Source organism: Amaranthus tricolor, chromosome 3 (genome assembly GCF_026212465.1).
Source record: "Amaranthus tricolor cultivar Red isolate AtriRed21 chromosome 3, ASM2621246v1, whole genome shotgun sequence".
NCBI lineage: Eukaryota > Viridiplantae > Streptophyta > Magnoliopsida > Caryophyllales > Amaranthaceae > Amaranthus > Amaranthus tricolor.
Window position 1 is genome coordinate 27,401,115 of NC_080049.1, and position 17,087 is coordinate 27,418,201.

Genomic DNA, 17,087 nt, shown 5'->3' on the forward strand with positions numbered 1-17,087 from the left:
GTGTTGTCATACGACGACTAGTAGGTTGATTGCAGGTGGGGTCTGGAGTGAGGTCTCGAATTAGAACCCGTAATCATCAAGACTATGCTATTATCTTTTTGTATTGGATTATGAGTAGAAAGAAACTCTGTACTTATGTAACAGGAGATAGTGTAGTTTTCCTTTCGCTTCCGCTTATTTCAATTAGTTTGTCTAGAGGCCTTTAGGCTCTCGAGTTCTACGTAAGAGCTTCCGCTGACTTATTTTTCTTTCACGCTGGTACTGTTTTCCGTTTTAATTATATTTCTTTATCGAAGGAACGCTGACGATCCTAGAGGAGATCCTTTCTCTGGAGCCCATGGAGTGGACCGGAATTTGTATTTTCATATGAATTTCCGAGTCACTTAAACCGGGCCGTTACAGTATGTATGTATGTATGTATGTATGTATGTATGTATATATATATATATATATATATATATATATATATATATATATATATATATATATATATATATATATATATACATATACATATATATATATATATATATATATATACATATATATATATATATATATATATATATATATATATATACATATATATATATATATACATATATATATATATATATACATATATATATATATATATACATATATATATATATATACATATATATATATATATATATATATATATATATATATATATATATATATATATATATATATATATATTATATATATATATATATATATATATATAACTATATTTATATTTATATAACTATGTATATATATATATATATATATATATATATATATATATATATATATATATATAAATATATAATATATATATATATATATATATATATATATATATATATATATATATATATATATATATATATATATATAACTATGTTACCATACTCTTGAAATTTTGTGTATATTACTTTTTCATGTAATATTCCTAAATACTTTACAATCATTTCAATAGAAAAAAATTATATTAAAATCAACGCTTTAAAAAAGAATAAATAATTTCTACATACATTTATAAGATTGGGCTTAGAATCAGAAAATGAAAGCATTGAGCATCACACAAATATTCAAATGTATTATTTCAACAAATTAAAAGCAATGAAGTCCTATAACATTTGATTATTTGAATAGAGAAAATGAAATCAAACACTTAACTAAACACAAATAAATACCATCTTTTCAACTAAGTGACTCAAATAAGTTGAACTCAACAACCAACCTATTTTGATTTTTTGACTAACAAAACTCCAAAACCCTCTATAAATTTGAGAGATGTTTCCAATATTTTTCAAATCTTTCTACCATCTTTGCCTTAGCTTAATAGCTTGTAATAACATCCATTAGCTTGTACAAAATACCACTTAATCAAACCAGAGTTTTTTCGATTCTCGTCTAACTCTTACCTTCATTCAGCCTAACCAGCAATAGTAGTAACGTTAATGGCTTCTCTATCTTGTTCTACCTTAACCACTTCCATTTTTCACACCCCTTTACTCCTCAAAACACCCAAACCTACCAAATCTAAAAATGGAACAAATGGGTTTCCATATTCATGCAAGAAACCAATCTCTTGTCATAACAAAAACAACTATGAACCCCAAATTGGCCCTATTGATAGAAGAAATATGCTCATTGGTCTAGGAGGCTTGTGTGGGTCTGCTGCCACTTTAAACAGCGGTTTACCAGCCAATACATTAGCCGCCACAATTGAACCAGATTACCAAAATTGTACGCTCACTGACGCCGCATGGGACGGGTCAGTAGGAGACCAATGCTGCCCACCAAAAATCGACCCATCAAAATTGGTTGATTTTAAATTTGAGAACTACCCGAATCCGGTACTGCGGGTCCGAAAACCTGCCCATTTAGCGATGAAAGACCCGATTTGGTTGGAGGACTATAAGACAGGTATTGCAAAGATGAGATCTCTTCCTACGACTGACCCTCGCAGCTTAGTGCAGCAAGCGAGGGTACATTGTGCTTATTGTGATGGAGCCTATCCGGTTGTCGGATATCCGGATACCCGTTTGGAAGTCCATACGACTTGGTTGTTTGCTTCCTTTCATAGATGGGAAATATATTTTTTTGAGAGGATACTTGGGAAATTGATCGGTAAACCCGGATTTGCATTACCATATTGGAACTGGGATCACCCAGATGGCATGCGGATCCCAGCAATGTTCAATGACATTAATTCTTCACTCTACGACCCCAAACGCAATCCAGACCACCTTACAAAGGTAACATATATAAATAATGGAAGTAGACAACTAGATATAGTGATAAATTCTTGGTATGGTTCATCGATAAATTATACTTCCTTCAATTCTTTTTTGTTAGTCCCCTTTTTTTATTTAGACAGTTCACTTTTATTGTCTCATTTTCATTTTAAGACATACTCTTTTCATTTTTTTTTCTTCTCATTTACTTTTTGCATAGTTTTTACAGCAAATTTTAAACTTAAATATCTCTAAATACACATAATAAAAAATTATAAAAAATATAAATAATAAAAAAGTACACATTAAGACGAAACTAACGAAATTTCACATGGATATATTTTTTCTTCTAAATATGTGTCAAAAACAATAATCAAATTTCACTCTCCTTAAGGAAGTGCATTTTTAGATGGTTCCCTCATTTTATTAAGACGAAACTAACGAAATTTCACATGGATATATTTTTCTTCTAAATATGTGTCAAAAACAATAATCAAATTTCACTCCCCTTAAGGAAGTGCATTTTTAGATGGTTCCCTCATTTTCTAATTGTTAAATATACCTAATATTGCACACGAATCTATTATTTTACGTGGTCTTCTCATTTTCTTAATATTTGTGCCAAATTCAAAAGGTACAACTAAATTGAATTGGAGGAACTATGGAGTAAAGATTGTGCACATTTTATAAGTCATTGGCCTGGAGTCCTTCCCTCATTGTCATGTGGTTTTGGAATGATATATCTTTGCCTTATGAAATGTGTTCTTCTCGTATTTCCCGTCGATAATATATTGATAGTATATTGATATTCACAATAAGTTCAAATTAATTTAACAGAAATTAATTATTGTGTTTATTTTGTTCTCAACCATTATAAAAAACTTAATAAAATACATATTTATCAAACTTTTTTTTTTTGAAAATACGTTTAAGGTTATTGGTGATTTTGGTGTAAATAATTGACATTGTGTCAAAGTATAATTTTTTGTTAAGTTATTTGCTATTTAAAAAAAATATATTACATTTTAGTCCTTTTTAATTAATTGCATTTTTAATAATTAAGAAAACTAATGGTTTATAGCCTCATATATCATGATAGAAATTGACTAAAGATTGCTGATTATAGTTGTTGGTAGCCACTGTAGAATTACCTGTGTTTTGTAATTATGTTTTGTTCACGTCCAACCCTACTTTAAATAAAAGACGATCGTAGTTGATTTCTTCAAAATTTAAAACTACAACATACACTTACACTAATGACTAATGGAGTATATAGAAATTAATTACATTATAATTTTCAATGTAATTTACTTTTATTTTATGGAATAAACTTTTTGAGTTGTATAGTATTGAATCTTTATTTTTAAAATTATTGTATAGAGTATTTAATAATGCCTTCGTTTCAAAATAGCTGCAACGTTTAACTTTTTACGTATTCTAATGTATTTATTCTACCATTAATATCATTATTTATGTATAATAAAAAATATAAAAAATAAATATTAATATCTTTCATTTAGATGAATCTAATAAAATCTTACTTGATTATATTTTAACTTATAGATCAAAAATTAAACACAAATCAATGGTATAAATGAATCGTGTAAAAATCCTAAAATTACATCTATTTTAGAACGGCTGGGAGGAAGTATATAATCATTATTTGACCTATTTTCTTTCCAAATTTCAAATAGGAAGATAAAAAAAATTTGTTTTATTCTATATTCTTGCAGGTAGTAGATCTAGCTTACAACAAGTCATTCATAGAGCCAGATTATAACGACCAGGAACAAATCCAGCAAAATTTACTGTTGGTTCGTAAGCAAATGTTATACGTAACCAAACCCGAACTGTTCTTCGGGGCCGAATATGTAGCGGGAGATGTGGGTCAATTCAAATCCGCAAATGCTGGTTCACTCGAAAGATCACCACACAACAATATCCACATCTGGACAGGACAAAAAACTGAAGGCGGTCAGAATATGGGCGCATTTTGGTCCGCAGCACGGGATCCTATCTTCTACTGTCACCACGCTAATGTTGATAGGATGTGGGATATTTGGACTAGAGATCTTCCTGGCGAAGGAAGAGTTAATCTCAATGTTCCTGATTATCTCAATATTTACTTCATTTTCTTTGATGAAAACGCTAATCCTGTTAGGGTTTATATTAGGGATAGTTTCGATAGCGAGAAATTAGGGTTTACTTATCAAAAACAGCCATTACTTTGGCTAGATCGCAACAAAACAGCTCCAAAGCCTAAGCGTACGACACTAAAGGCGGTACCAAAGCGGCGTACTGCAGTGAAGTCTGATGTTGTTGAGTTTCCGAAGACATTGAATTCAGTGATTGAAACAAAAGTAGAAAGACCGAAAAAGAATAGAAGTGCGATTGAGAAAGAGAAAGAAGAGGAGGTTTTGGTGATTTCGTTTGAGAGTGGAATGTGGATGGGGTTCTGTAAGTTTGATGTGTATGTGAATGATGATGGTAAGTATGATCTAAAAGGGAAGACTCAGATTAAGGATGAGTATGCAGGGAGTTTTACTAGTTTGGGTCATAAAGATGGCGAAAAAGGGATGATGAGAAACGGAATGGGGAAGAACATAGAGCTGAAATTGGCACTTACTAATTTGTTGGATGATATTGGTGCGGCGGAAGATGAAGCCATTCAGGTGGCCATTGTACCCAGAATTGGGACTGAATCTATTGTTATTACTGGTGTTGATATTCAGTTTATTGCTTAACTATACTGTTGTAGAAATGACATGTATATTTCTAGAAAATTTTACGTATAAATCATCTTAATAACCACTATTTAATATCACAATCAAATGGGTTTGTAGAAATCATCGCTTTGAGTAAATTTACACAATTTTATACATCGTTATCCTTTTTATTTTATCGTCACTTCTATTTTTATAATTTGACGATATTGCCCCTAAATTATAATTATAATAATAATAATAATAATAATAATAATAATAATAATAATAATAATATTTAAAAAAAATTTTAAAAAATAATAATATTTTTAAATATTGTTTTTATTATTATTATTATTATTATTATTATTGTTATTTCAAGTCCAGGGGCATTTTTGTCATTTCATTAATATAGAGATGACGATAAAATGAAAAGGGTGGCGATGTTTAACAATAGCCTAAATTTATTTGCTTTACTATTTTCATTTGTTACCTTTACATGGAAGTTGCTTGAATAAAAAGTTATTGTAGGGTAATTGACCCAATCGCACACATCGTGTGATTTGACCTAAGCGCAAATGCATATTTTGCACGACTGGATTCATTTTTACAATTTTCAACTTATAGGTTAATATATTAAAAACTAAGACCTCTACCAACTGAGCCACCAAACTTATTAATATTTAACATGATAATGAATATAGGTTTATACATAAATCAAATACTGTCAATTGACAGCATTGACTCAATGTACATTTGCTACCGGAAATATTACAATATTCATTTATCACCTTTGAATTGTGAGTAATTCTTCATTCGTAAGTTAAAACATAGTCAAGTGGAATCTTGTTTAAGTCATTTCAATATAGAGATTATTAACATCAATTTTTTATACTTTTTATTATGTTACACAATTAGAGATATCAAAAATTAAATTAAGTGCATTGAACTACGTAAAAAAAGTCAACATTGCAAATATTTTGAACGGAGAAAGTGCAACTTTAGTTTATTGGTATTTGATATACTACAAGTTAAGGATATCTTTTACTCACAAATCACAATTAATAACTTTTATGAGCAAAATATACTAATTGATATTTAACCCATTGGATAAAGCCGAGTTGAAACAAAACATTTTCACTCAAATTTTAATCATAACTTTAATGAGCAAAATATGATGATGATAATAAAGAAAAATACCAAGTGATGGTTTTTAACGGGTCGAACCAAATAATGGGCCATCCACAATCATACCATCAAAAACAAGACCCTAAACGAACTTTATAAAAGCAAGCCAAGCATTACAAAGGTAGAGTAAAAACAAACTCAAAACACTAGGCCATTTACAAAGGTGCTCATTCTATAATTATATAGATACAAAATTTTAGAAAAAAAAAAAAAAAAAAAGCAATTATGGTGCTTTGATCAACAAAAATTGAACATTCTGGTGAGCTATTGGTTAAATTTAGAACATGTTCCCTTAGTTTCTTTGTTCAAGATTCTTCCTTGGTGAAATAACTTTGTGGCAAAGAGAACTCCTCTTCGCGGTTAGGGAATTCTGCATCTTCATCCTCTCCTCGCTGAAACCAAAATTAAGACAAGAATGATCGCTATACTACGCCACAATTTATATGATTAAATGGATCGTCAACGAATTTCTTACCAGCATCTCCAAGTTGTAGAAACGATCTAATAAGCGCAACACTTCTTCGGAAGAGAATTGACGATCAAGTCTGTTTAAAGCATATGGAATAATCAATGCATTGAAAGGTCTAAATTTTTCTCAGAAACAGGTGACCAAATATAGATTTAGGAAAACAAATCAATAATAATAAAGACACAATTGCATACCTTCTTCGGAGAAAATCCGTCACACCATAAAGGACAAAGTGGTGATGTATGCCTGATGCAGAAAATCCTATTACCAAATTCTTACATTTGATTTATAAAAGTTTACTAAAACTAATTGAACTGGGCATGATGCAAGTGCTTGGCAATATACAAATAAGTAATAACATAACAGGAAGGAAGTGATACATTCCAATTGATCAGAAGTTATGAGCAGTAATGAATTTTAGCTTTGGTAGCTTCACAAACTCTTTAACATCAAACTGAATTATTGTACTAGAAATAAAATATGGCTTCATGATTTTTTAGCACAACACTAATGAGTTGATAGAGCCCCATAATACTAACTAAATTATAGGATTAAGAAAAGTGAAGTTATCGGTTGCATGACTAGTATTCTCAATGAACAGTTAACAGCAGCCAGAATCTTATAATCGGATTGAAGCCTTTTTATTTGGGATAAGGGCACCAAAGAGCTGTATGGCAGGTTTGAACTTATAGGCTTATTACATGTTTTGTAATCCTTAAACCCATTTTTAAACAAGTTATTCAAAGGGATGATAAGCTGATAACCAAGTAATTTATACAAGCTATTTAAAGGAGTGATGAACCAAGTGAGTGGTTGGCCTAATGATAAGGATTGTCTCCTATAACCAAGAGATTGTGGGATAAATCCCTACTAGGAGCAGCTCGGGAGTGGTCTAACCCTTCTTCCTTCTCTCCCAAAGGGCATGCGTGTTGAAATTGGATTGGCGGACTTATCCGAGGTTTTGATCTGGTAGGGCACTTCTTAACATAACGAGGTCGCATCGTATTGTATCGCCCGTATCATAAAGGTTTTAAATTTACCTAACTGGTATTGGCCACATCGTAAAGGTGTAAAATACTGTACTATAGGCCGCTTAAAGCGATATTTCGTGATTTAGGCAGATATTTGACGGTATGATAACCGCATCACCCCCATTACCGCTCATTGTGTCCGTTACCACAATCACAACCGTTACCCCATTTTTCCACTTTGATTCTTGAGTCTTTTGGTTAATATAAACATATAATTTATAAAAACAAAAATAAAGAGGTGATCAGATTTTTGATTTCTCATAGTATGAAGGTTAGAGGGATATCAGAGAACGATGAAAATGCAACGGCACATATCTTTGTGAAGCATGATAACGGCACATAGCAGGAGCCAATGCAAATGTAACGGCACATATATTCGTGAAGCATGATGACGGCATATATCAGGAGCCAATGCAAATGTAACAGCACATATCTTCGTGAAGCATGATAAATCATATTACAAGGAAATGGTAAGTCAAACATTAACTAATAAGTGAGATGGGAAGATATATTACAAGGTAAACTACATTATTGATTCCAAGCATTATAGATTACGAATGTTGGCTTGAAGAATTGTTACTGACCATAAGTTGAAGAGCAGAACAAACCTTTTTAGGTTTAGGTTTCACCAATAAAATATAACTAATATGTCGTCAAGCTATTTGATTCAAATATAGTAACAAAACTATTTTCATGGTCAATGCAGATTTTCACGACTGTCACGTCCTATATAGTGGTTGTGATAATGTGGTGAACCCAACTTCACAGCTGCTAAATATAGGAAAAGAGAGAAAGATTTTCGAAAGTCAGGAAGAAGAATTTCAGAAGAGAAGGTACAGAAGAGTACAGGAAAGAAGAGAAGAAGGACAGAAAGAATAATAGAGAATAGTAGAGAGAGGGAAAAGGTTGTGTGTATTAATTCCTGGATGATTGCCTCATTATTACGTCAGGATATATATAGTCCCTAAGCATAACAAACTTTCTAAAAATAAAGGTGGTTACACACAAAGATTCCTTTTCTAGAACTTTTCCTAAAACAAAAAATTAGCTTAATATGCCAGCTCAGCATGGAAGTTTATTGCATGGGAGTTTATTACGCCTTTGATACGCCATTGTCTCGGCTGGTTTGGTAGCCTTGGTAGTCATTGTGACAGATAACCTCAAAAGCCTTTACATTGTGATCGCTATGCGGCTGATATTATGCAATATGGTAAGAGTTAAAAGTTATGTTTCCATTCATATAGGCTGCTTGACATAATCAGGATTACCTTGAGCTGCATTTTAGGTGAATTGTAGTAGCCAACAGAGTGCTTAGATTGTGTACTAGATTCATACACTCGGTAAGGGGTGGGTTTCAAAGAAAACTTTTTGAGTAGGCCACAGTCAAATGGTCTTACAGGGATCCATATGACTATATGAGGGTTATTCACTTATTCTAGTTGCCCACATAAAGCTTCAAATGTTTCCTTATATAGGTTGCTAAAAATCAATTACAGTTATACATCAATACAAAGACTTAATTACAATATTATTGGGTCTATTACAAGAACTAAAACAATTCAACGTGAAAAATCAATGCTAAAATAGATTTACTTAAATTGGATGTATCTATTATTAACCACCAAGTCTACAACTAAAACAGTTTCAGTGATCATCCACATTTATTATCCTCCTCTGTTCACTCTTATCTATAGTAAGTAACTCCTCTAATCCCAATTTATCATGTCCCGTTTCATCCTTGTCATCCATGTCATCTTAGATCAAACTTTTCCTCCTCAAAACTCCTCATGATTTCAATCTTTTATTTGAATCAGTCACATTCAATCCTATAATGAATTAATATATCAACTCCTGTAAAAATTTGAGCCAATGTACTAAAACACTCACTTACAATGAGCTCTTTCATTTCTTACTTTATAACTTTTCTTGTTATAGTCCTTCATGCCAAAAAGGCTCTCTATAATACCCTAGCTTATTATTGATGTTATTTCTAGATTCTTTCGTTAATCAGATGTTATGAGCGAACAACATGTACCATGAAACTTCTAATAAGGAAATCTTCTTTGCTCGTCCACCAGTCTTAGAATTGGTTTGTAATTCCTTATACATATCTTGTGGTGTATTGCTATACTTACATGACATTATTTTTCAATGATCTACCAAGGCAATTCCCTTAGTTTCTATCGTACACATTCTGTAGTAAATAAAAAATCATGTGCAAATTATTTTTTTACCCAATTCCTTGTTACATCAGATAGATGTTTTTGTATCGTCCCGGTATAAAACCACAATGGTCTTTGGAATGTTTGTGCATCTTATAGACTTTTTTCAATCCCTCTCCAAATAACAACTTTTATTTGCCTCTTGTTAGAATCGTCTTACACATTCCCTTTATTTTTATAGATGGGTATCATGTTGTTTGTCGTCTAGTCTTTCAACATCTTATTTGTTCTCCATCTAGTCAAGGAGGTAAATAATTGATTTAATTCTTTCTACCCTAAACATTTCCAAGCATTGATAAGATTACTGTGAGGACCCATTGCTTTCCATTTCTTCATTTCTTTAAAGCTTTATCCAACTCTACTTAGTTACTTTGACGCTCAAATTCAATGTTTGCTTCCTCCTCTTACATAGAAATATCTCCTAACTCCATTAATCAACTTGTCAAGGATATGCTTTCATCTCGAAGAAAAATGTTTCGTTATTTATTCTTGACACACTTCACCTTACTAAGATTCTTTCTCATTGTTTGTCTCTTTTTGGCCATCCTAAAAATCTATGCGTGACTACAACATGTTGTATATGGCCTTATACACTTAAGACTTTGGGCGCTTGTATTGGCATAGTTTTGGCTACCTTATATATTTTAATGTTCTCCTCACTTTGAGCTAAATGACATTATTTTTTCTTTATTGCGGCTTTTACTTGCTTATCGCAAAATATTGTGTCTTTCTTCACTACCATACCACACTTTGCTTCTCCTAAAGTGCCCGTAGTCATACAAATGATACAATTTTTCATCTTTGTCCAACCTAAATCAACATCCTACTCACTAGGTCAATTAGCATCTTCAAGAATTATATGAGCAAAGCATTTCTTATTTTAGGTTCAACCATTTGATATTTCCTACCCCTTGGGTTTTATACTTAAGCAATCTAATTTAGATACGAACACCAAAGACTACAAGTTTGTGTTAGCTAACAACATCTTTACCTAGTATGACCTTGCAATTTAGGTAGCTTATCCTATCATTTTCCCGCGGTCAAGTAGTAATCAATTAATAATTCCCTTACTTGTATAAGTCACTAAGGGTTTTCACACTTTCTATACTATGTGTAAAATACAAACAAATCCTTGCTTCAATGAATGATAAAATGTGTTTGGCATTGAGGTATTCTTAGCCTTAGAAAAGAAAGAATGATCAATCCCACATCCCCAACGTGTTCGTCCATCACCACAATATCCTTCCCACATACTCTTCAATGTCATCAATCCTTCAATGAATGATAAAATGTGTTTGTGCAAATTCCATCTATCTAAAATCTTTTATGTAGTAATCAAACAAGTCATTTCTGATCAATCTCAATAGAATTAGGCATAATAAATAAGCAAAGAATTCACTTAAAATGGAAATATATGCAAACAAACACCCAGAAGAATAGAAACAAGTAAATGTCAGCCAAATTAGGATATTAAAATCAGACACTTCCATACGATTTGAGAAGAGAATACGAAAGAGCACACATGCCTTTTAATTTTCCAGGAGGATAAATTTCAAGTGCCTCCAAAAATCTAAGCTCCAATTCAGCTTGTGATTGCTCCTATTTCGTCAAAACCCACAAAAAAAAACAAAAAGAAACCAATTGAGATGTCACAATTTTATACAAAACCCAGAATCATAAATCAATTAGAGAATGACCTTGGAGAGAGAAGATGCTGAGGATGGCGGAGCCTTGCAAGGAGAGTGTACCGACATGCCATCTTGTTCTTCTTCTTTACCCCCGCCTCCGCCCATTTTTCAATCGTCTTGTTTCAAGAATCAAAGAGTAAAATTATTTTAACCAAGAATTATTTTGTGAATTTACCCTTTTTATAGGGTAGGTTAGGGAATGATAAATGGGTTGGTTTATTATATATATTTTTTTAAAATATTACAAGTATATATTAAGAATGATGTTAAGTAAAATATTTAATATATTGAAAATAAGCATTAAAAATACAACAATTAAGCATTAAGGATGATGTAAGTAGGCATTAAGAATACGGTACGTAAGCATTAATCTTTAATGGGTTGGGCTTGAGGTACATCTCTCAAAAAGACGGATTCTCAAGAGACTAGTTGTTTGGTGAAATAGCAAATCTTGTATGAGACCGTCTCACCGTGAGACAGCCATACAAGCAATCCAAAATTAAACTTACAAAGTAGATAACTAAATAAAAACTGTTATTTTCATTTAATTTTAAGAAATTAAAATTGGGTCAACCCATATTAAGTCGTCTCACGGTAATGGATCTTGATAAATATTTGTCTAGGTGAAAATGGATTTCAAATCTCTAACTAAAATAAGATGTAATTTATGGACTTGTCACGATATTAGAGTTAGATTTTGGTTTACAGTTTTTTTATTACCATTTAATATCATATATTTAAATGGTAATAGTAATACATTGAAATCAAATTTGTGAAAAAATTTAGATTGTTAAAGAAAAATCGAAATGTATTCCACTAAATTTACACTAACTTTTTATTACCATTATTACAGTTTAAATTCGATTATCAAACGGATTAAAGATATAATTAGAGTTTATTTCATGACATAGTTCTTTCTATAAAAGTAGGTTAGGTTATTCAACATATCAAGTGTCCCACATGATATTTTGCAAGTGAAAACAAATACTCAAAACATAAGTATATAAGAGATTTTGAATATCACATATTGGTTATACTAAAAAAGTTTTTAGCTTATTTATTTATATATCACCATTAATGTAGAAGAAAAAGCAAATTCATACATAAAATTTTTAGATTATTTAAGAATAATAAAAAGTTTGTGATTATTTTTGTGTATATACGAAAGTTAGAATTCTTACTCTCAATTTTTTCTTTTAGTAGTTTAACTTGAGAATTTTGATACAATTTGGCGTTTCTTTGAGGCAAAATTGTTAAATGGAATAGAACTGGAGTATTACTAATTTACTACCCATGATGGTCTTTGTTTTTCCTTTTTAGTCTTTCATATGTTTTTCTATACAACCTTTTTGTTATTATTATTACTCTTATTATTTTTCATTTATACATTTAATTTATTTTTCTGTGCACATATTTCCTTTATCAAGCATCATTAGGGGCGGAGTAAAAATTGACGAATTCAATAAAGGCACAGTATAATTTTTAAAAATTATGATATTTTTATAATAATTTGTTATCTTTAAACACTTAACATTATATACTCTCTCCTATTCATCTTAAGTGTCTCATTTTCTTATTTGGTCAAGCCACTTTAAATGTTTCATTTTTATTTTGGATATATTACCTTTATTAATTTACCCCTACTAAACTTAGCTTTTTTACACCTTTATACCTACTAACCCCACTTTACCCCTATAAAAATTTAAAAACACTAATTTTTCTTTAACATGTAGTCCCATTTAACCACTTTAAAAATGATAAAAAGTCAAATGAGACACAATAGATGAATAGGAGGGAATACTACGTAATTTAATATTAAGACCCCGAGCTTTATAAGTTCTTGTACCATTCAATATGTTGAACATTATCTTCCTCACAAATTATAGTGATAGCAAAAGTCAGCAAAAAGGAAGTAGTTTAGGTAAAAATTCCATATATCCGAATTCCGAAACAAAGGTCAAAATTCATAGCCACTGGACAGAAGGTCAAAATTCCATTTAGTGTTCTACTCCTCCAGTATCTAAATAGTCACTGGACAGGGCCCAATCCAGAAGCATAAGAGCGTCATCAGTAACGGGTAACAGTATAAATTTGTAACTAAACAAGGGACACAAAAAGCTACCCAAATACACAAATTTTTAATAGTATAAAACCATTTCACGATAAGACATATTCCTTGTTTAGATTAAATACTTTAATATTGAAAAATTATCGAATATGAACTACTTGTTTTGAGATCATCTCATAATGAGATGGACTCTCAGAAGAATAGCTAAATTTTTAAATGTAATAGTTTTATTGTAAGACTATTTCTATTAAGCTAGTTCATATACATTTAGTATTTTAAAGTGAACACTAATAATTTTAAAATTATTAATTAAAAAAATTAATTAATTATATTAACTCATCTCTATGAATATATCATGCATAACAAGTTGATCCAAATAAGTGACCTAGCAAATAATGGATAAAGTGCACATATTTGACGGTTACTAAAAATGTGTCGCATAAAATGTATTTATACCGAAATACTTGGTTAGTTAAAAGAAACTTTTACAAGGAATATTCACGAAAATTAAGAAAAATAAAAATTTTATTGATAGTGTATATATTTTTTTATTGAATAATAAATTTGATTGAAGAAGTGTGGCGACTATAAACATTTAAAATATTAAAAGAAAGTTAGTGGAACAAATATGAGTACCACATCTACATAAAAAAATGTTTTTTAAAGTTAATAGAAATCATGTGAGGACCATGAGCAATATAAAAATATTAAAATAAAATCAGTAGAAGATATATAAGACCATAAGCATTATTAAAGTATTAAAATGAGAAGGAATAAAGTTAATTTTGTTCTAAATTTGTAATTTAAATAAAAAATTTCTTATGGCAACAACAAATTGAATAACTCAAAATGACAAATAAAAATAACTTGAAGTAACGGATGAAGTATTGTTGTAGATATTGGCATAAAAATAGTAAGAGTAAATAAAAAAAGGTAATGATATATTCAGCCATTTGGGTTGTACAAAATAATTAACAAACTTTCTTTATCATTAATGATTTTAACTTTTTAAAAGAATCTAATTTGAAATTTAGAAAACAATTAATACTTTATATAATAATTTTAACTTTCATGAAAAAATAAATGGTAAATAATAAAGTATAATTAAATGATTATGTTTTCAAAGCAAAAATAATATTAAATTACATTAATAAAATATAAGATTTTTTTTATATAGAACCCTTATAACTGTATGTATTATTTTCCATAAAAAAAGTTAGTTATAAACAACGTGAAAAGAAAGAGATGGAAAGAGAAATATAAGGATTATAAAGAGTGTTACAAATTATTGCAAGCAGAGATGTTCATTCGAACTTTTAAATAGATTTCGAATTAGGTTAAAATTAAATCTTATGTCTAATATGATTGTAAATTCTTTTTAAAGTTTGATCAAAATAAAATTTGATTAAACAAATTGAATATTTATCAAATCCGAGTCTCTTTGAACACGTATCATCACATGTGCTTTAAAGATGCAATCCAAAGTGAAGTTACGTACTAGACTCTGTTTAAAAATATTTCTTCCATTTCATTATATTTGTTATAATTGACTTTTTACATAATTCAATGTGTTATTTTATTCAATTATATTTTGAACTATACAAATCTAAAAATTATGAAAACTTAATATTATAAAAATATGCGATTAGACGATTCAAACAAGACCCCACTTACCTATATTTTTCTAACATATTAGCCATAATATAAAATATATTTAAATAATAATTAGTGTAAATAAACTTAAATGATAAATAATGTAAATATGATTATATGACGAACATTTTAGAGCAGAGGAAGTACTTAGGAGTTAGGAGTTAGGAGTTAGGAGTTAGAACTAATAATAATACTTGTATATGATCATATCAAAAATGTAACCAACAAGGTAAATTACTTTACTCGGGCAAAGCTCGAAAAAACCAATGCTCAATGTCGTGAATGGGTCCCACCTACCTGAGAAGTACTGTAAATGCAAAACCAACCTTAACCAGAGTTGGATTAATAGTCGGGTGAGGGGTCAAAATTTAATCAGGCACAAACCCACATGAGTTTATGACCGTTTGAACGGCCACTGATCCACGTACACAAAACATAAACAACAGTACAACCAGATTCTGCTCACTGCTGACAAACTAAAGTTTAAGCTCTATTTCCCGGACTTCGTCCACTCGCTTTAATCTCTGCGTCCACAATTTGATTAAGATTTTTAAGACATATTTAAATAATAAAATATATCTTTGTGAAATCTTGTTAGATTTGTCTTAATGCATATTTTTTTATTATATATTTTTTATAATTTCTTATAATACGTATTTAAGATATTAAAACTCAAAATATACTTTGAAAATTGTGCAAAAAGTAAATGGGAAGAACATTTAGAATTAAAGGGAATAATTACTTTCTTCTTAATGCCAAATTAAATACCTAATGAAAATTAATCATGTAATTTTTTTATTTTTATTAGTTTTTTCATTTTGCGCTATTATACTCTCCGAGCTCCTACCATATTACAACAATGTATAATCATTCAATTCTTAAGGAAAAAATAGGTCTCATTAAATTGTATTGATATAATTAAAAATACGAGTAAATATGAGAAAATGTGTGATTAAGAATTAAAAAAGTGATGAAAACAATATTTAAAATAGATTTTTTGCAAAGTTAAATGAAGGATGAATTTATTTAAAAATTGTGACAATTTCTTAAAGACAAAAGAGTGCTTATGTTTTTATTTAATGAATTTTCCAATTTAACTTTTTAGTTTAAATGATGCGTATGACGATGTTAATGTAGTTTAAAAAGAAAAAGTATTTGACAAAGTTTATTGTATACATGTCTTATTTAATTTTTTTTTAAAAAAATCATTTCAATTTACTACCAGGAAGTTATGTTAGGTAATAGACCTTTCTCGAGCTGATAGACTATTTGATCGCACTTTTCTTCATAGGTATGAGCTGCCGTCATTCTTCCCTCTTCAGACCCTGATCATAATGAAAATTTTTGAAAGATGGGTTTTCATATTTTCATGGATATAAAGATTGCTTCCTTGGTTCTTTTTTAATCTACTCGTTTATCTTTTTGCAGTTTTTAATGTAAATTTTAAGTCTTAATATATATATAAATACACATCATAAAAAATTATAATATATATATATATATAATAAAAAGGTATACATTAAAACGAATCTAATGAGATTTCACATGGATATATTTTATCGTCAATAAATATTGTAAGAATCTTAATTAAATTTCTATCTCCAAAATAAAATATTTTAAATGGAAGAAACATTAGGAGATTGAGGAAGTATTTATCTATATTTTATTAATAATTCAATAATTAATTAGGAATTTCAACTTCGAAAAAAGTAAATGTAGCCAAGAAAATAAAACTGACCAAGCGATGCGTAAGCTTAACCGTATGTGAATTAATATAATTAAAAAGTGAATTTAATAATAGAAATTAAAAAATT

The 17,087-nt window shown here is 29.7% G+C and overlaps 2 protein-coding genes across 3 annotated transcripts; one reads left to right on the forward strand and one right to left on the reverse strand.

Moving 5' to 3' along the window:
* Nucleotides 1–1,141: 1,141 nt before the first annotated feature.
* Nucleotides 1,142–5,131, forward strand: LOC130809351 (polyphenol oxidase, chloroplastic-like). The gene is made up of 2 exons (XM_057675084.1): nt 1,142–2,273; nt 3,986–5,131. The coding sequence occupies exons 1-2, from the start codon at nt 1,473–1,475 to the stop codon at nt 4,994–4,996; spliced, it is 1,812 nt and encodes a 603-aa protein (XP_057531067.1). The 5' UTR covers nt 1,142–1,472; the 3' UTR covers nt 4,997–5,131.
* Nucleotides 5,132–6,050: 919 nt separating this feature from the next.
* On the reverse strand, nt 6,051–11,693 carry LOC130809352 (uncharacterized). Of its 2 annotated transcripts, none has more exons than XM_057675085.1 (5): nt 11,562–11,693; nt 11,391–11,463; nt 6,806–6,872; nt 6,618–6,687; nt 6,051–6,534 (listed from the first exon to the last, which is right to left on the reverse strand). In XM_057675085.1, exons 1-5 carry the CDS (start codon nt 11,655–11,657, stop codon nt 6,448–6,450), a joined length of 393 nt encoding a protein of 130 aa, XP_057531068.1. In that variant the 5' UTR covers nt 11,658–11,693; the 3' UTR covers nt 6,051–6,447. The 2 variants fall into 2 exon arrangements, with proteins under 2 accessions (XP_057531068.1, XP_057531069.1); XM_057675086.1 differs by having other exon boundaries at nt 6,160–6,534; nt 6,806–6,857.
* Between the last annotated feature and the right edge of the window lie 5,394 nt (nt 11,694–17,087).

Excerpts from the sequence above, each read along its gene's own strand:
- LOC130809351 (XM_057675084.1), top strand. The coding sequence starts at position 1,473 with ATGGCTTCTCTATCTTGTTCTACCTTAACCACTTCCATTTTTCACACC. Across the intron at positions 2,274-3,985 it reads ATCCAGACCACCTTACAAAG|GTAGTAGATCTAGCTTACAA; the intron begins GTAACATATATA and ends ATATTCTTGCAG.
- LOC130809352 (XM_057675085.1), bottom strand. The coding sequence starts at position 11,657 with ATGGGCGGAGGCGGGGGTAAAGAAGAAGAACAAGATGGCATGTCGGTA. Across the intron at positions 11,464-11,561 it reads CAGCATCTTCTCTCTCCAAG|GAGCAATCACAAGCTGAATT; the intron begins GTCATTCTCTAA and ends TTGACGAAATAG. Across the intron at positions 6,873-11,390 it reads TCCTCCTGGAAAATTAAAAG|GATTTTCTGCATCAGGCATA; the intron begins GCATGTGTGCTC and ends ATTTGGTAATAG.